This window comes from Mya arenaria, chromosome 17 (assembly GCF_026914265.1).
Source record: "Mya arenaria isolate MELC-2E11 chromosome 17, ASM2691426v1".
NCBI lineage: Eukaryota > Metazoa > Mollusca > Bivalvia > Myida > Myidae > Mya > Mya arenaria.
The window spans coordinates 27835108-27856582 of record NC_069138.1 but is presented as its reverse complement, the minus strand read 5'-3'; the positions used below and the strand labels follow the sequence as shown (position 1 = coordinate 27856582).

Sequence of the window (21475 nt, the reverse complement as noted above, 5' to 3'; positions counted from 1 at the left end):
ATTTGGGGCCAAAGGGGTTCGACTGTAGTGACGTTAGAGTTATATACACAGTGTACAGTGTGTGTACACCACGTGATAGATTGCGTCATAAATGCTACGTCGGAAGGCAATATTTTGATTTAAACAAAGATAACTTTACTATTTCTTCACCATTTTAAATGAAACAAAGCGCAGTCTACGCCGCTTACTCCAGGCGTCCTTGTTTTGGTAATATTACAAACCTTTAGCCATTACACAAAATGGTTGTATTTGTTATAATGGTAATAATATGATAAAAGTTTGGATAAGTAATGATCATTAAAAATGGTAAGAAATAAGAAAAGAAAAACATACTCATTCGGACTTCTAACGTGTATTTATATGCACATGTATGTACAATTGTTAATACAAATGCAATCTTTATTTACAGCAAAGTGACATACTCAGCCAACATATTATACATATTGTACACAAACATACATGTATATGATTGACTTTGACAATGTATTTTATGGTTAACATTTAGAACAATGCAAAAAGCACCCGTTCAGAATGATAAAACTATATATACAGGGTGATCCGTAAAATATTATAACATTTTGACGTCTTGTTAATTCAGCAAATGTCGCACTTTTTTAGGAAATAAAACATATATATATATATATAGAACTAAACTGATCTAAAAAGTTACTTAAACAACAATATATACATAATGTTTAATATAAAATAGTAGATTCTAGTATAACTTATTATCATTGTACTCGCTATTTACAGGAATAATTTAAAGCATCGTGTAAGTGACAAATTTCTGTCTCAAAACGAGAATTCCATTACATTTTTGTTAAGATAATATTTATTAACTCTCATTCATTAATTTCACTTTTTTATGTTTTAAACGAAATGTAATTTAATATTACCGTATATGTTTTTCGCATGTCACATGATTACTATGAAAACATGCCATGCTCGTGAATGTATATATACATGTATACATATCTTTGAATGACGATGAGATTGTAAGGCTAAAGTCAAAATAAATATTACTGTTCTGTTCTGTTCTGTTCTGTTCTGTTCGAACTCAAAATACAGATGTAATAGAATTAATAACTACTTCTTGTCCTAGTTTGCATAAGCCCGAAAAAAAAACTCAAATACATGACAACTTCGACATCCGTAAAGATTAAAGAAAGTTTAGTTATTAATATGATGTTTCTTTGAATAAGATCTCCATTTCCAGCCAATGAAATCGCCTATCGGAAGTCAATAGCTACTGGGCTTAATCGTAAAGATTCGTAGTTTGACAAATTAACGGACATGACGTCCGGATTTGGTTCCCCGCCTGTAGGAAACAGGTTACAATCTTAGAACATAATAGGTAAAAGCTTACTGGCTAAAATGGGCTCGCTTGTTTCACTCGCTCTGCCATTCTTTATCAATCAGACTTAACCTCATAAATAAATGTTCTGACCATTAATTAAATCAAATTGAGTCATGTACTCGAGAGTAAACGTTTTATTACTCGTGCATTTATCAGTCTGAATGCAGACTTCTGAAAACTGACGTCATCTTTGACGTATCTTTATCTGGATCTGACGTCATCGCCTTTCCCAGGATCTCAGCCGTTTCTGTGTGTCCAAATTTCTTTGCGTCGTCAAAAGGAGTACACTTCCATCTACAGGTTATTCAAAGAAACTCAAATACTATAATAACAAAAAACAGGGAACAAAAATAATCGGTATTTTTATCAAACAAATTCAGACATGTGCACGGAATGACATCAAGGTACCATTTTAAAAGTGTTTTAACCTTATTAATCAATGTCTCATACAGTTTCTAGAACCATTGTTGCTAATACCGGCTAGGGATGGTGAAAATGTATATCTTTTAAAAGTGAGATTGAATTTTATACAACTTTTGCTCACCTGTCTTCCAAGAACGGCGATACGTCACATTTCTCAAGCAGAAACTTCACTATCGTCAAGTGGCCTTCTGCGGCCGCCAAGTGGAGCGCTGTCCGTCCGTCATAGTCCGCCAGTGACATGTCCATACCCAGTAATGAGTACCTGTAAAAAAAAACATAATTGATGACATCGGTGAAAATGACAATGCACGTGTGTCAAATAAAGAACCATAGCGGCAACAAGTTTCACCAAATGAGCACTAGTCCGTCAAATTTCGCCTGAAAAATCACCATACCCATCAACTAGGAGTACCAGCAAAGGTTAGAAATATAGGTGACGTCATCGACGGAAAAGACGCTAAAATCAAAAAGGGGGAGAGCAAAATAAAGCTACGGCACGTAAAGGAAAACACATTCCGTCCGTCCGTTATCATGAATGTACCATTGTATGATCGATTCCATAGGCATGTTCTTAACGACAGAGACAGCTGTCAAATATTAGATTGATGCCTTTTTGTCATTTGCTGTTCGATATAACTGTCAATATCAAGCAACTTAGCTGCATTTTCAGTCTTGGATTTCTGGCTTGAATTATAAATTTTACGTAAAAAAATGAGGTCATACATGTCTTCAGGTAATTCACCAGATATTGCATAACATTCGGTTTTGAAGCAACAGTTCTGCACTAAGACGTGTTTGGTGTTGTAAGTGTTTTTCAGCGATATTCGTGAGAAAGTCATGCCTTGATATGCAGAAATTAAGATCAACAGTAAAGTACATTTACGAGAATTGTACAACATATAATTAATCTTAACTTCATAATGATTTAGGTCCATACGCAGTGATCTCCCTTGACAAGCAAAACTACGTCTGAATCAAAGCGCTGAATGCGCTAAAAATGGCGGGCTTTCAAACTTAAATAGTTGATATAACGTAAATGACCGAGATAATCACTAAACGATTATTATGTCACCTGTGAATTTAACATAATTACCTTCAGTGGGTGTATCAGTCTTTTATGAGAACTCCTTAAATTAACTTGGGGGCCTTTAAATTAAGATCTTAGATTTTACACTGAACATCCTGGGTATTGTAAGATCTTTTGTAAAATAAACGTCCTACGAGCAAACTAGCAAACACTAGTTAAAATATCAAAAGACACCACCTTCGCATGGCTGTGACGTCGCCGTTGTATGCGCTGAATAGGAGGTTTACTACATCCTGGGCTTTCGATTCAGTGGCGCGACCCCGTGGATCAATCTTCCGCTGGGTGAACTTCAGGTTGTCGTAGTTGTGAAAGTTGAACTTCGACACCAGGTTCTGGGGTAAAGATATTTGAATTCAAAGTCAAGTCTCAATTTCCTTTCATATTTTAGAGAGTCATGTCGATGTTAAAGATGAAACTGAATGTTAGATAGCATTCATAAAATGCCGTATCGGCCAAAGAAGTTCAGTCCCATTTACGCACAAAAAACCCAACAGTTTTTAGATTTATATAATTTATACGAGAACTCCCTTCTAACAGAACTGCATGCACTTCCAGAAGTCTCTAGTAGTGACGTATGTGAAGATGCCCATCACATTTCAACTAACATCTAATAATTAGCACACCACCTGGGAACATTGTATGCCCTTCTTACAACTTGTCCACGGGTGGAGCTTTCAGAAAGATTCTGTGCATCTCTATAACCTCACTAAATCTTAAAACAATGTACGCACACCTTACCCTACAAAGCTGTACACCATTGCATTGGTAGTGCCACTTGGTGTGGGGTCGAGGTCACCATAACAGTGTGCACCACCTGGGAGCAACGTGTGCCTTACCTAACATAATAGTACAGTCATGCAACTGTGGCCAACTCGTTGAGCGGTGGAGCGTACATAAGGATGCCCGTAACTATGTGCACCACCCTACAATATAATAACGTACGCCTTACCTTACAAAACTGTACGCCCTTGTAACTGTTGCCCCAATTATCTGGGGTAAGGCGTACAGGAAGTTGCCCGTAATACGTTGCACCTCCAAACAATGCAACAATGTACGCCTTACCTTGCAGAACTGTACGCCCTTGCAACTGTTGCCCCATTTGTCGAGGGGTGGGGCGTACAGGAAGATACCCATAACATTTGGAACCACCAGCATCACTCCTCCTGCCACTCCAGACTTTGCTGGTAAACCTACCTGGAAACAAAACAGATGGTAGACGAATAGCTTTGTTATTTAGTATTTGAATTGCAGATGTTGCAGATACAGATATGGTACATTTATATAGGTTTGTATCTGATCAAAATAGTTCGTTTGTATTTTAAGCGAAAACAACAGAGGGCATACATTAAGCAAGACACTAATGGACAAGAGAACCACAGAGCGAACATCAACGCTCGTCTGTCCTTGTTTTTCAGTCGAACAAGGGGCATAACTCAACAGTTAATAAAGTGGTTTGCACCTTGCTGTGATTGTGCGTTTTGACACTGGTAACATGATAGCCAAATTTCATTTGAATTATCTTGAAGGTATGCTTATTATTTATGACCAAGAAAATCAACAAAGCCGACGAAAACGACACCAATACCTATACAATAGCCCTATTGTATTTTATTTAAAAAAAAACGACGAACGAAAAACTAAACAAAAATGCCTATAATTTATCTTGCTACAGGATGCACTTATAACCCTGGTTAGTGAATCCTTACATATTTTATGTTCAATTTTGAAAAACAACAACAAAATGACAACCAACAATGTAAAGCTCACAGTAAAAGCGAACTGTCCAGAGTAGTCGTACATCCCGCATGAGTGCATGAGAGAGAGGGTATTCCGGACGGCCTCCGCGCACAACACTTTTTCACCAGTCATGGGGCAGATTCCACCGTTAGCCAGCGTGGCTGCAATCACAGCGCCAGACTCGCACGTTGTTTCAATGGAACACAGCTAAAATATTTCATTATGTTTATGTTCAGATCGTTTGACTTTTTTGGTAAATCGTCTAAAACTGGTCACAGCAGAAAACTGCGTAGTTTCGAAGAGTGTTGCATTTTATTTTAAACTTTTGCGAGTTCTGTACGAACATGGTGTTTTCTGTTAACATTACTCGTTAATAAGTTAAGAGCAGTAAATTATTTTAGTGTGATGAATCCAATAATATGTATTCTAAGAAATCCTTTAAGATGCACTATTACTCCCAAATAAGATTCAACACATTTAATACAATTGTTTTAATACACCAAAAAGGATGAACAAATGTCGAAAACAATGATGCTTATGAAGGATAACGAGTGTAATTTAAAAGAAATGTGCAGAAAACACGGTATTGCTACCTTATCAGACCATAGTAGATCGTAGTAAATATTTTAGCATTCACCAATCATTTAATATTTTTGCGCTTGCAGCTAGTAAAAACACGATCATAATTTTGTTAATCGTAATGTGTATTTTGCATTATTTAGTAAGTAGTTGAGGGTGTATCACTCAAAATTTACGTTTGTTTTACATGTTTATGTATTGATTTTGACAAAGAGTGTCACTAAGTTTTACAGAACACCCTAACTGTAAGTTCGACAGAAAATGCAAGGTAAGAAACACAAGCTTAACAGTAACCTTAACTTCATGAACAATGTTAGCAATTGAATACAGAACACAATGCTTTACCTGAAAGTAGAACTCTAAAACCTCGTGTAGGTCCACGTCATCTGGGAAACACTAAAAAAACAAATGAGTATACTTCGTTTAAATAAAAAATGTTTGTTCTGTTCTTGTTGTTTTTCGAATTTGCGTTGTATGGCCTTCAAGCCTTATATGTATATGACACATTATGGTAAAGACAGTCATATCTTCGCATTCAGTTTGATTCTAAAACTTAATTAAAAAGGTACAGCCCATTGGTGGTATTCGATACCGGCACAAACCATTTTTTTCAATTGACGCTGTTCGCGTTCAAAGACATTGGTTTTAAAAAACGTAACATTGAACATCTAACAACATGTTGGAAAATGTTTTTACCTTGTTTTCTCTCATGTAATAGCCAAGCGCAAAGTTGCGGTCTGCTGTGGCGCGCTCGGAAAGGTAGCTGGAAATATGTTCATGTCATTTTGGGAGAAAATCATCAAGCGAGCAGCTCTGAATTTCAAGGAGCTGTATATCAATATTGAATAACAGCCCAGATTAACAAAACAATGTTACAAAATTAATAAAAGCAACAACTAGCTTGGCTGAGGCCAATATTTGGAGTAATTCGTCTACATAAACTGAATATAAAGCATACAAACTTTAACAAAAAAAAAACTTACACGGAGTTGTTGAATGACACGTGTTCCCCTCCGGTAAGACGCTTAAGCTGCTCCATTGTCTACAATTATGTTTTTATTTCAACTTGAATTAGGTGAAAAACAATGAAATAAGGATGTCTTGAAATGAGCAAAAACATCATTTTAATTTTAATGCATTATCATGTTTAATTTACTTGACTGAAAAAAAATCATATATTGTGTGTACAGATAAAATATATGGTAACATTGTTGTAAACGCCATCGTGGATAAACGTTGAAAAACGTTACTGCAATCCGAGTTAAATGAATACCCTTGTGACCTCTAACAAGACTCGAGATAACTGTTTCAGCTGTATTCGTTTTATGCAAATATATAAGCACATTATAAAATATTTCACCTTTTAAAGTTTACAGCGATATCTGCCCAATTTCCTTAACGATATCGGCCCATTTTTTATACAATTGGTTAACAAAGTTCTGAACGATATCGGTCCAATGTTTTATACAATTGCTTAACAAAGTTCTGAACAATATCGGCCCAATGTTTTATACAATTGCTTAACAAAGTTCTGAACAATATCGGCTCAATGTTTTATACAATTGCTTAATAAAGTTCAGAACGATATCGGCCCAAATGCGTTATACAATTGCTTCACAAAGTCCTGAACGATTTCGGCCCAATGTTTTATACAATTGCTTCACAAAGTCCTGAACAATATCGGCCCATTTTTATATAAACAATTACTTAAGAAAGTTCTGAACGATATCGACCCAATTGCCTTTGTTTATTTTCTGGCTATTAACACGTATGCTTGTCGTTTCATAGATCCTTTGGTTTTAATGTTAAATGCTGATGTATGATGGCCCCGTACAATGTTGGTGTCGTTTCAAACTGCCTTGCATGCTGATAACTTACAGCTGCAATAAATGACCTTGTATTTTACGTTAAGTTATCGTAGTTCGTATTCATGTTGTTGGGTTGTTTTTTTTCAATTTAACCAGGGATAAAATGACATATTAAACAATCCCTCAAAGCCATAAAAGCGTGGTTGAAGTATATGTTAGGTATTTCTTCGTATTTTCTTTTTGTCCCCATAAACCCTTTCATAAATAATGCCAAAATAGTATGGAATCATCAAGAATCAACAATTCATATGAGAATAATTGGATACCTTAAAATCACTTCATTCTACTTATCAAACTGATGCATGATATCATTTCAAAAGTAAACGCATTCTTCATGCAGTTAGAAAGCCAACTTATTTTAACATTGTTCATTTATCAGGGTGAGAAATCATGTAACTTCAATGGTGTAGAAGCAGAAAATAGCATAGTCTTCTATAGGCTAAGAAATAATTTCATATCTGTTCTGCCAAAAATGTTCTTTAGAAATAAGCGTCCCTTTCTCGTTTGTTTTATTCGGGTTTTATCCGTAGTGACCTATATGAAAACCCCGTTGAAATCAAGTGATTCCTCACCCTGCAGCATTAGTCCAGCAGCGTAGAAGATGAATAATTTAAAATGAACCAACTTTGCATTACTTCTGTAAAAGCCTAGAATTAAGCATTTTTCGGAGGTGTTTTTTTTATAAATGAACAGTGTTTATCAAGCACATTAGCAGTTAGCGTTAACGTATAGTTGATTAGGAATGTATCAATGACAATAATGATAATATCAAAATCGTATTTTCGTTCCATGAATATGAATTTGTATGTCAAATACGACAAAAGGAACGAAAATCGCTGTTCCTTTCATTCATTTGAAAATGCATTTAACGAAGTAATCTCAGCTGTGCTTTTATACATTTGCAATTATGTGCATAGTATGAGTTATATCATATATTCATAAGAAATATAAAAAAGTTGATATTGCATGGCACATTCCTTTTAACATGGGGCCATATTCATGAACGTCTCAGCGAGTCTAAGTTTGAGACTAAAGACTCAAATTGAAAATCTTCATTGGATTGAACAATCGTTTTAAGGAGAGCAATAAAGGTAAAAATGGCCAACTACCATGTTTAACCATTATTTACACAATTTGTTTATTTTAAGTTATTCTAAAAATTCGCTTTTCTGAATCTGAGTCTCCACCTCATACTCAATACGTTAGTGGATACAAGCCCAGGGCCGTATTCATAAACCATCTTAAGTCAATTCCTAACTTAATTCGATTTCTTAAAATTTTCATCGTCAAATTAAAAGAAATGAATAAGTGTTTTTGACATAAGTGTGTGGGTTTTTTTCAATAACGTCAACGAAAATTGTGTATTTTGGGAATTCCTATTTTTTTACTTTATATGACTAAAGAGATACTAAAATTAGGAAAGTGACTTAAGCGAGGAAGTGACTTTTTTGAATACCGCCCCAGGGCCCACATACACTTACATATTGAATCTGCTCCAAATTGCGAATGTCGTGTGAAATTGCTCATACAAAAGCAATTATGCTAACAATTGTTTTATCTTTAACAAATAACTTGTACGGCAATCATGCATATCTTTTGCCAAAAATAGTTATGTTAAAGATATTTCGAAACAATTATGAATTCAATTTTCGTGGTCCGAGTCTCAAACTCCGTTTCACGACGTTATTGAATATGAAATAATTCACTTTTCTGAGCCCGGCCCCATTATCACGAAATTACTGAAGTCAATTCTCAATCCCAGTCTCAACTCATTTTACTTCATAACATCAAGCAACAGCTATGAAAAATCTAATTTGTTTTTACACCGTTTAAAAGAACATTCTATCATTAGAATATATTGATTAACGCCATTGGGCAAGATTCTAAGGGAAAAATATTATATAGCCAAAGATGTATGTTTTTAGTACTTTCATCGTTTCGTTTGACAATTACTTTAGTATATATTGCTCTAAATTTAGTTTTCTCTGAAATATGGTCAAAATCGATTTATAAACACACTGCATGAGAAAATACGTTTCATAATGTAAAAACAAAAGTTGCAAAATTTTCAATAATACTATGCTTTTATGTGGTGAAAGGAGTTGAGATCGAGATTTGACTTGAATATTTTTGGAATATTTGAGCCTAAGACTCAAACTGAGACACAAGCGGTAAGTGAACATAGCCCCAGTATCTACTCCTACTCTTCCAAATATACATGTTTGTATTAACCTCTTCTCTGCAGTGCCTGCGTTGATCTTCAATGTTTGGATGCTAGATAAAAACGTGTGCACATGTGAAATTACACAAATAAACCTAAATTAAAATTAAAGTGCATGTACATGGGTTAGGTCAGCAAAAAACAAACCCAGATCAAAAAGAAACATCATAACAGTTCGGTAATCGCCTCGTATATCATTCTCATTCAACAGAGGTTCGATAATGCCAGGATGAGGACTCACGTGACTTAAAGGGGTTTTCACATGGGTCACCACGGGTCACACCCGATGAAAACACACAAGTAAATGAACTACTAAATAACTTTTTAATGCTAAATCTTTAACATAGCATCATCCCTCTGGTGTACGAGAAGGCGTATAATCCATTGTCTAGAATTTTGCTGCCTTGCAAAAAACACGTTGCATATAACAACGTATATACGTGTTAAAACAATGTTGATTTTCTGTGGGCGAGGCTGAATTTATTCCCCTCTATTTCAATTGGTCAATTTCTTCTTTTTAACCGGGGAGCACTTTTATGATTCAGGTCAATCTTAATGAAATGAAAGGTTGTGTAGCGCCATTTGAGAACTTTATGTTTAAGCAACACGTACAAGGCTTTAATGGTACTACATTATATTTTCGTATGAATTATGATGGTTAAACACACGAGTTTTAAATATATTGTCTTATTTATATTACGATCTGATTGCTTTAGAAACATACTTCAAATAAAAAAATGTCAATTACCGATTCCTGAATGACTTTATAAAACACCTGAAGTACATTCAATAGATACTTTGAGTATAAATATAAAAAAAATCTTTGTCTATGTATTACTTCATTGCCTGTGACATTGTTGCTTTTATGATCAATTACCGATTCCTGAATGACTTTATAAAAAACCTGAAGTACATTCAATAGATACTTTGAGTATATATATAAAAATCTTTGTCTATGTATTACTTCATTACCTGTGACATTGTTGCTTTTATGATCTAATAAACGGACTGCTATACTTTAGCAAATCCAAAAAGAAAAAAAAACACACGAGTTTTACAATTGACAATAGTGTAAGTAGAGCAAAAAATACAAACGTACGTAGTCAAACCTGTCCGCAATGTTGAGTTCCTTCTTCAAGAGGGAAGACACAACAATCGCTCCTGAGTTGATCATCGGATTGTGTGGTTTATCTAAAGGGATGATCGAAAACAATAAAACACCATTACACTAAATGACATTATATAAGGAGTAGCACGGTAGCAGAATGTTTTAAAAAAATATTGTTTTTTTTTTGCTTAACCATATACAGGTCTTAAGAATACTTATTTTTCTACCCCCCATAAGAGGACCAAATACTTCGCCATGGTTGACATCCTGCCGATCCATACATCCGAATATAACATACATAAACATTAAACGCACAAAACGGCAATACTGCATGGTAATAAATTTTGCATCAAACATAGTTTGTTTTGAAACTGATTTTAACTAAGGGTACTTTATGGTACTTAAAGGTTTATAAGGGTGTACATGTATACTTTACTCGCTTTAACCTTTACACACTAAGCCGTGTCTATGAACCTGTTGGTGACGCTTCGAAAACTTGTCATTTAAATACTTAATACGAAAGAAGTTCTTACTTTGGTAGTCGAGTGTAAGCTCATTGAAGGACTTTCCGCTGGGCTCCTGGCCCACGTACTTGTGGACTACTTCTGGTGTCAGATCGTTTAGCACGAGGGCATACGAGAGGGGCTTCACAATTGACTGTAGGCTAAACGGCACCTGCGTGTCGCCGAGTGAAAACCTGTTAAGTTATGGAGGAAACTTAACTATTGTATTGTCTGGATCTATTATGGTTAAAACACGAACAAATAATTCGAATTTAAAGTTAATTTACAAGCAGGTGTAAAAACCGGTAATATCCTCATTTGGCTTCTAGACTATTAATTGCACATTCTTACGGCACCGTCAGTGCTTTGATTTGTCTAATAATGATAATAATGATTTTGTACTGGGCAACAACGACAATAGATCTACATTGGTATCAACATTATATGCAAGAGTCCGTACCTCTGTCCGTCAATAGTGCACACGGAACAGCCCCAGTAGGCGGGGTTTACACGTGCCAGTTGAGGGATATAGGTGGCCGGCTGTAAAAAGGGAACGTAACTTGTCAGGTCGTGGCTCCCGACAGACCAAACGATACGGGCCGGTATTCATAAAAATCATAAGCCCTTTCTTAACTGAAGTCGATTCCGAAGAAATGTTATAAACAAATTTAAATATATGTATAAGACATTTTAGAATTTAAGTATTAATATTCAATGCCATAAATGAATATAAGTATTAATATGAGTATTTCAGGTAGTCTTTAAGGGAGATTTGGTCCGCGGAAGTAGAAAGTAAGAATGCCAAATGCCATGCTTCAATTTAAGATTATTTGGGTGTAGCTAATGTTCTTTTGTATAATTCTTTGTTTCTTTTATGTGAAACTGAACGGACTCAGGTGGGTCAATTTTTGAGGCTGTTTTTAAATGGCATTTGAAATTTGAAATATAACTTTGCTACCACCGGAGACTTAATCTCCTGATTAAAGTGCATTTCAGGGACAGATAAAGGAGTTATCGGAAAGGACAATATCCATCATCTTTACCACGCCTGCGAATTATAACATCTCATTGACATCATATGATAAGCATAAAAAGTACAAAGTCTAGATAGATGCAAAAAAGGAGCGTTTTAATTTCACTACATAATAACGTTTAACTCTTGAATCTTACTTAAAGCAATATTTGTTAAACTGTGGTTTTGTGGCCACGTAGCTATTAATTGAAAACTCAATTTATAAAAGCTAATGGTTGTATTTTTTATCTGTACTCAAATCACAAATGTTGTTTTTTGTTTTGATCATTTAAGACACTTGAGTTTAACATAATAATGCATTATAGCTGCACTCTCACGGATTGAACTTTTTGACAACTTTTTTATTTTTTGTCTTGGAACGAGCCAAATATTGCGAAAATGCATGGAAACAAGTTATATAGGACTGCTGACAAAAAAAAAATAGATCGCAGATTTTTATATTCAAGTTAATAAAATGATGTTTTATGCATGTTTCTTAAACCGTTAGTAACGGTTTAAACCATAAAACATTACTTTTCGAACGGAAATATGAAAATCTGCTATCTGATCTTTTGTCAGCCATCTTATATCACTGGTTTGAAGATATTTACGCAAAAAATGCTCTTTCCAAGACAAAAAAAAGAGTTGTAAAAACGTTTTATCTGTGAATATGCAGCTTTAAAATTGATTTTTTTTGTTCATCTTTCTTGACCTTGTACACCATTACTAGTAAACGACGTCGTACCTTGCCGGCATTGTTTGTTTTACAGTCTGTGAACATTTCCCTAATGTTTTCGCAGAATGGCGTCCACTCTGGAATAATGAACTGGTTCTTTAGGGCCTTTGATATCAGCGTGATGTTGTCCGTCACACACCTGCAATTATGGAAACGTTAAGTGGACACCCGAATCATATGGTATGGACATTATTAAAAGAAACTATGAAACTATTTCGTATTCAACCTGAATTGTTTAGCGGTATGGTGTCTTGTAAAAAAAAACTACATGTTGACCGCCCCTCGCTGTCCACTGTGACCAGCAATGCGTTCAGTAAATGTGTATAAGACGAACGTTTTGTTCCCTGCTTGCAGCGTAAACACTGCGTTGCAACAGGGGTACAAATCAAAACAGTTTGCTTACGTTTTGTAAACGGTCGCCCTACTGAATGCATTGCAGGACGCGCAAAGATATGACAATGCGAACTTAAATCGCATCTTTGCTTTCAGACATTTCATGTATAAACGTTGTTTGGTCGACAATTAAAAACATGACTAACGCAACAAACACCGGCACTTACTCCTTAAACGTGTCCCTGGTGATATACCCCCTGAGTTCGTGTTCATCGTGCAGTTGTTTCATCTCGATGTCATGGAAGTTGTCCATCGTCTCCTTCAACCGCGGATCAGAGTTCCGTAAACCAGTCTCGCTCAGGATCTAAAACATTCGGAGTACCCTCGGCCATTTTTAACTTTATTCAATACGGAAAATGACGAAAATTTGCTATTTGATCCTTTATATGTTTTAAATTTCCTTGTATGATTTTCATGAGCTAAACTTAGTTTTAACTGATTTGTCTTAATTCGATTTAAAGACATTTAGACGCTGGTTGAGTTCGAATCCCCGACCTCTGAGGTGAGAATCGAATACTTCAAGACACCCCTTTCATTGAAACATTCAAAGGTTTAAGAATAATAATTGATTTTCATACTAGATTTGCCGTTCAAGCTTTCGTAACTTCCTTTAAACCAAATTTACTGATCGTTCAAAAGGAAAACGGCCAACAAGTTACAGGTCACAGACCACTAAATAAATTTCCTATATATATACTATACTATATAAATTGACCAATTTACACGCGAACTAAAACTGTTTCCCGTTTTTCACGACTCCACTATTGTATTCAACATTTAACAACATAAAAAACGTTTCTTAAAGGAAAAATAAAATTGGTTGAACGTGACCACAGCGATAAAGGCACCAAATTCGGTGTAGGATTACAAACAATGGGGTGAAAGTGTAAACAAAGAGTAGATCAAGTAGAACCAGCAAGTCCAGCATTTTTGCAAATCAAAAACCATCCAGCTTCAACTCAGTTACGTATTGTCAGGTATAGTATAACCATTCTTTGGTTCACTATCATTTATTAAAAATAGAGAGAGAAAAAACAACGCATGTTGCACTTGGAGAAGTCACTCCCGAATTGGTGTAATGTGCCCTTATCAATATTTTACCTTTTTAAACTTGTCCACGGAGAGTAGGTCCCGGCTGTCACAGAGGTAGTCAAACACCTTATCTTCAAAATCCTCCATTCCGAAAGGCAACAGATCGCTGAAAATATATGGTCAAATTTTGAATAATCCGGATTCAGTAATATCTATTTGTCGGAGGGATTTGCACTGATGATAATTAAATCAAGTTGGATGTAAAACTTGATCATATGTACTTCAGTTAAATGTATGCAGTACAATTTCTTATTTGAATTATATATACATGTATATATAGTAGATAATATTATAAGCTCCCACTGTCAATGTCGTGCCAGAACGATCATGTTTAGAATGTCGTTTTTTCACCGTACTGATTAGCTAGAACGGGACTCAATTTATTATCCGCGCCGCAACTCGGACTTTTGGGCCTTAATACGTAGATTTATTTTATATTGTTGAAATTTGATTTGTCAATTAAATGAGATTTCAGGAACCAATACTGAAAATGTCATAATTATATCTCTTAATTTAATGCATGCTTACAACATTAAATAACGTTGAGCTAACTTCATAAAACCATTGTAAACAATCGGCAATAGTTTTAAAAGGTTGTATACCTTCTCAATTGCAGAACCTTTGTTGTCGACATTCTCAATTTTTGCATTACATCCATAACGTGGAAAGTTTTTAATCAAAAACCGCGGTCACACTAAGTTACTTTGATGTTTTCTTTTACAGAACAGAACAGAGGCGTGTAAACTGCCTTGTGGTCTGAATAACCTCGTAAAATGTTTATGAACGTAATTGTGATTATGTTTTCATTTTATGGTATATAACTTCCATTGTGAAGAGATTATGTTCACCTCTTAATGATCTTAGACAGTTTTAGCTCAAACACGCTGAGTGAGGTCAAACATGTTCGAACTTAACATATTTTATTCCTTAGGATGGTAAAGTCGCAAAGTAAATTATTATTTCCTTTGAATTGTTTGACAATTATCTCATATTAATAGTTTGACACTTATCTCACATTATTTGTTTGACAATTATCTCACATTAATTGTTTGACAATTATCTCATATTAATTGTTTAACAAATATCTCATATTAAATGTTTGACAAATATTTCACATTAATTGTTTGACAATTATCTAATATTAACTGTTTCACAATTATCTCATATTAATTGTTTGACAATTATCTCTTTTTATTGTTTGACAATTATCTCATATTAATAGTTTGGCAAATATCTCGTATTAACTGATTGACAATGACATATCGCAGAGGATACAAGTAAGTAGAGTATCTATTATTGTGACGTGTGTACATACAAAGTACAAATTCTCCGAATATAATAATAATCGAGCGGATAACATTCGGCCCTATAGACCTATAAGTCACCAATCAAAAAGTTTTCAGTAATTCAGATTTAAGATGCATACTTATGTAAAACAGACATATATTATTGTTTGAAAATCACAATTATTTTCTCAATTAGCGGTAAATAAAGCGGTTAATATAGTCTGTTGCTTTGTGATCCGGTGCAGGTACTACTTTAGATAATTGACGTCTGATCATGTGCTTGGTCAAGCGTGACGAATCAAGCGTCGTGGGATGTGAGCACAATTTAAATATAGTTAAATTGTAAATCAAAACTATTTTAAAAGTATTTGAACTGAGAGAAACAAATGGGATGTCTATAAAGTCACACTTCCAGTTATGCGGTTATCATTTTCTGACAGTTTATGTAACGACAAGTAGTGGATAACTTACTGCGTCAAAATCTATCTTCATATCACATAATATCACACAATATCACATAGCACTTGTTTACTAAGCTACCAAAAAACGGGGCATTTCCCCGCACCGGAAGCGGAAGGTATCACATGTATTTATTATATCTGCGCTATGGGATTGGTTATTCGTGCGTAAAATCAGGTGTTGTATTGAATTAATCGTTTGACGCTCAGACGTGGTAAAATAAACGTTGTTGTCAACATCGTTAATTTTCTCCGATTTTAATGTCCATTAATGAAATTGTGTTACATAGTTCATGTTTGAATCATGTCTCATGCAGTTATCCAGATTTTTTTTTCATTTCATAACTGGGCTTAATTTTTTACTCTGGTTTTTACTCTGGCCTAGCATATATTTGTGAACAGGTGTATAGTTCGATAGCCGATTAAGCGTTATGTTTCATTTGCTGACAATTTAAATATTGACCTGACATATTCATGATATTCACCTTTGAAAAGAAATTCCTTACGTTCAATATTGCGCTGTACAATTCATATGTGCATTTCCTGAAGTGCATTTACCGTTATTATCATTTTCTCGTACTTAACACATTCATTAATCTTTTTACATGCACTATTAACTTATTGCGCTTTAATAGAATGTGCAATGGTTATGTGCTGTCAATAACAAACCCGAATAAAGAATCCCAGCTGTGGCACAACTATACACATGTCCATTGTGTATTATTATCCTTAATGTCAATAATAAATTATCTATGTTTGGCATGTAATGGAATGAAATAGAAAACAAATTTATACATAATTTTAGTCAATGCTCGTAAAAAGCGTCCCAGGTTCAATTTTAGGGGTCCCACTCCGTTCCCCCGTATAAGTTTGTTGTCTACGAGTACTGTTGTTATAATCATTTGCTTCATGTTTTGATTATAAATGTTTTGCTAATTATCGTGTTTTGCATTTTTATATGTTTAAAGCTGCACTCTCACAGATTTACCGTTTTTACAACTTTTTTTTTTTATTTTTTGTCTTGGAAAGAGCAAATTTTTGCGTAAATATCTGCAAACCAATGATAAAAGATTGCTGACAAAAAATCAGAGCGCAGATTTGCATATTTCTGTTAGAAAATTAATGTTTTATGGCTTAAACCGTTTCTAACTTAAGGTCTATGGTGAAATGTAATGTCGTAAAAAAATGACATTACTTTCCTATTTTTGAAAGTGGAATATCCTATGTCGTGACTTTCTTTTATCATTTTTGAATTACGAACGTCCAATGTCCTGCTAGCAGGAGATTCGTTCTTAGAGTTCCGAATGTCCAGTGTCATGTCAGTACGATATTCATTTTATCATTTTAAATGACCAATCTAGTTCAAGCAAAGCATTAAAGGGGCTAGACACCAGGTAATACAATTGCAAGAAGAAAAGAAAATTGTCGAAAACTTGCAGAAAATTAAAATCATTATGAACAACGCATTAAATCATACTGATGTACCACATCGCTTACGACACATGCATATTTCGCATTTTTTTTGCGCATTTTTCCAAATCGAAATTTACTAGGGTTGTCTACCACGTAAAATCCAGTAAATTTAAAAATAGAGTCGGTATATTTATCTGTACTCATAAACAGGTATGATTTAAACTTGGAAACCATTATCCGCTATTTTTAAACGGGGAAACACAGATGAGACAGCAACATGAATGTTGCTTTTCTTATTTAATCCTGTAAACGTATGTATTATCCTCCTCTTTCTAACTCACATAGGCAATTCTAGGTTTGTGTTGTGGAACTAATGTGTTTGCCGATTTTTGGACAATATAGTGTCTAGCCCCTTTAAAAGTCGTTTGTTGAACTAAGTTCACGTCTAATAACCAGAGTGTTCCTTGAAACACCTACAGAGTATATGGTTAAAACAGGTGCTATACCTTTTCATTTGCAAAATCTTTTTAATCGACATTCCCCACTTTTTCTTTACATCCATAGCTTGGGAAGATCTTTATCCAAACACTATACAGCTACGACTTAGTAATGTCGATGTATTCCGAATAACAGTTTTATACAAACTGCATTTATTGTGGTCGGAGTAACCTTAATGATAAACTGTTTGTGAACGGAATTATGATTAGGCCATATCAAATCGTTTCTATGTTAAGTGTCCCCGGACGATGGTTTTATGGGTTCTCGATCGAAAAAACGGAGGCTCTGGCTCTATATTGTACATAGGATGTCACTCATTTAGTTTAAGTTTTTTTCGGGGATTCTTTTGTTGTTTCAGGATAGCTAGATATATAAGTTCTTGTACGAAGGGTTGACGCTAAACGTAAAAACAATTTAGTATGGCATTATGCTAGCGCGCTATGGTATAACTCTCATTGTAAAGAGATTATGCTTACCCACTCTTTATCTTAGGCACTGTTTTCTAAAACACAATGGTCGGAAGAGGTCAAAAAGGTTCAATCATAAACTCTATTATCCCACCGCGATATTGAGTGACATAGTAAAAAGTTCATTTAGGACAGAGATATATCGCAGGGTATATTTTATATATTATTGTATATGCAGTAAATCATCACAAAAGCGTCCCGGCTTCTCGACATCATTAATATGGTGGATAGCTATCAAACCTGTTATGCGGGATGTCTCCGGGTACTCCAATTGCAACCGTCCCCTTACCCCCCCCCCCCCCCCCAAAAAAAAAACAACAACAAAAAAAACAAAAAACAAACAAAAACACTGAAAAAACAACAAACAAAAAACACGCACCTACATGCACAAAACATCGTGCGAACGAAAATTGTAATAGCTAGTTAAACAAGGTAAACACATTATAATGACATGTACGATTACAAACTTAAAATTCAAACTCAATTTAAAGCTACCCTCATCTAACCCCACGGTATCGTTTGAAGTTCATGATACATTTCAAATAATGTATTTCGGCAGTTTAGTATCTGACTGATATTACATAATCACCTTATAATGAATACTTGGTCGGTATTTATGAAACATCTCAATTCATTTGGTCAGTTTAGTTCACTTGTGATATGATATGATATAATCAATTAATATAATATCTAAACTACTTAAATTCAATAATTTGGTTGAAAATACATAATTTAGTGCTAAAAAGACATAAAATTTCTTGGAATTTGATAATGCAACTTTAAGGAATTTGAATGAAGTTAAGAAATAACTTAAGATGTTTTATAAATAGCGGGCCTAATTGTTACGTACTCTGTGAAATTCAGATTCGTGAACTTTTTCTGTAAATCCAATAACGGTGATTGGTCCAACGTTATGCTTCCAATTCGCGTCAGACGTCGGAATGTCTCACCCGCCCCCGGTCCGGTGCCGGCCATCACGTGACTGTCCGAATAGCGACGGGAATAAAAGACCGTGAAAGTGCAGCGTTGCAGGCAAAGCACTATCTTTTGTTTTGTTTATGCCGATTAATTAGGTCCGTTCACTACGTGTTTTGCATCTGGTAATATTTAGCGAGGTGCTGACTTTTTTTGTTGTTTCCAGAACAAAATCTTCCGACGGATTAGCAAATCGATTAGCAATTGGTTAATATAGACACGCTACTATTAAGTGTATTTACAACTTACAAAAAATACAAAGTTTTTGTGTAAACAAAATAGACAACTTCCATAAATTGCACAATTTTGTGTGAATAGCGTTTCAATATATAAATAAAGTGTCTGATCGCCGGGGATTTCAATAAATTGTTTCCCAAGAAAAGTATATCAAAATCACGTCCACAAAGCCTTGGTCTTCTGAAAACGTCTTATTTGTACATGGTGAAATGGTCAACCGAGCACAGTCTATCTTTCATATCACTATACGTAAAGTTTAAAGTATTTGATTTCAATGATTTCGGAAAACAAATTATATCCCTGGTTTTACGAAACCGCTCAAGAAGCCACAACTATGTCAAGATTAAATTATATGTTTTGCCTTCTGTATGGCAGATTGAGAGAAAAACAATATAACTGGACCACGATGAAGCATCACAAGTGTTAATTTTATACAATTATGAAAAAAAATAAAACACACGACCTTAGCAAAACCGTGAAAGATTTTTCCCAAGACCGTCAAATACAGACCATTAATATAAGCGTATAATTATGCTTGATTGCATATTATTAAGAATAAAGCATATAATTTTGAGATATTATTCGTTCAAGCGTTTATTTAATATACTAAGTAAATAACCAGATTCAACAAACGAGTTGTTTTGAACCCTGTTATGGTTCATATGTTACGTTGTAATTTCCATCAATAAAACATACTTTTCCCGATTAGAAAGTTGCGAAATTATGCGCGTTTTGTAAAACCGTGGGCCGATTGCTCAGAACTATGTTAAAGATGCACTTAATCCCAAATATGATTTACATCAATTAATAATATTGTTTATTATTCCAAAAAAGATTAGTAAATGTCAAAAACAATGGTTCTTATGTAGGATATCGAGTTTAATTTGAAAGAAATGAGCATAAAACACAGTATTTCTAATTTTCTACCTTATAACACTATAGTAGACCACAGTTAATCTTTTAGCATTCACCAATCATTTAATATTTTTGCGCTTTCTGCTTTTAAATTCAAGGTTATTAACTTGTTATCAGTAGTTAATATTTTCCATAAATGCATTATTTAGTAAGTAGTTTAAGGTTTATCAGTCAAAAATTATGTTTGTTATACATGTGTATGTATTGATTTTGAATAAGAGTGTCAGTTTAAAATTAAGAACCTTGTTAAAGGCATCGTTGTTGAACTTTTAAAAGTGTGAAATAGTTATTGATATGCTTACTACCCACGTTAAACAACCGCGTAAGTAAATCAGTTTTTACAATATTTGTTAAAAGTACCGCAGATCATAAGTGTGCCCATGGAACTTTATGTGTATTAAAGATTTGAAAGTTAACAGCAATGCTTTTAACAATGAAATATGTGTCTATAGCAGTAGAACTCGTTCTATAATTCTCGCAATGTTTTGTTCTAGGGTGTAACTACACCAAACAGTTTGTTTAGAACCAATTGAACAACTCGACTTCAGCTCAAGTTCTGTAGCTATAGAAACAAATGTATTGAAAATGATATGAAACATGTGATACACGTACCGGTTTCCTTATTAGTACATAAAATTGTTGCAAATATATTCTTTCTGTGCCATTTTGAGTAGAAAAGCATTTACCAAAAATAATACTGCCTTGTTGACCACAAACCGAATTCAAAATGGCCAAAATTATTATGGATGGCTGACGTCGTAGCTCAAACAGCAATCCCTTACAGTGGTAAAAACTTTTTCAATTGATTCAAGCCTAACAGTCATGTCAGACTTGAAATAGCAAGTCTAATGTTGTAGAGCCTCTGAGTAATAATCCTTGTATAGTTTCAAGACTGACAATCTTCACAGATGATGAAATATTGAGTCTGTCATATTTTATCGCCTCCAAGCAGCTAACCTCAAGTATAGATGCAAGCCAGACAGTCATAACAGGCGTTGAAATCTTGTTTCTATCTCATGAAAGCGCATCCACAGTAGTTATCATTGTGTACGAGTCTGGTTTATATTTGGCTCATTGTTAAATTTTTTCATCCCTTGTTACGTGTTTCAA

General features: G+C 34.5%; 1 protein-coding gene across 1 annotated transcript; it reads right to left on the bottom strand.

Annotated features, from left to right (window-relative positions):
• Window positions 1-1509: 1509 nt before the first annotated feature.
• On the bottom strand, window positions 1510-14750 carry LOC128223338 (glutaminase kidney isoform, mitochondrial-like). The gene is made up of 15 exons (XM_052932616.1): window positions 14719-14750; window positions 14126-14222; window positions 13192-13328; window positions 12641-12770; window positions 11344-11423; window positions 10914-11077; window positions 10372-10463; window positions 6167-6225; window positions 5880-5946; window positions 5529-5579; window positions 4635-4811; window positions 3930-4061; window positions 3045-3199; window positions 1902-2042; window positions 1510-1651 (listed from the first exon to the last, which is right to left on the bottom strand). Exons 1-15 carry the CDS (start codon window positions 14748-14750, stop codon window positions 1510-1512), a joined length of 1656 nt encoding a protein of 551 aa, XP_052788576.1.
• Window positions 14751-21475: the final 6725 nt, after the last annotated feature.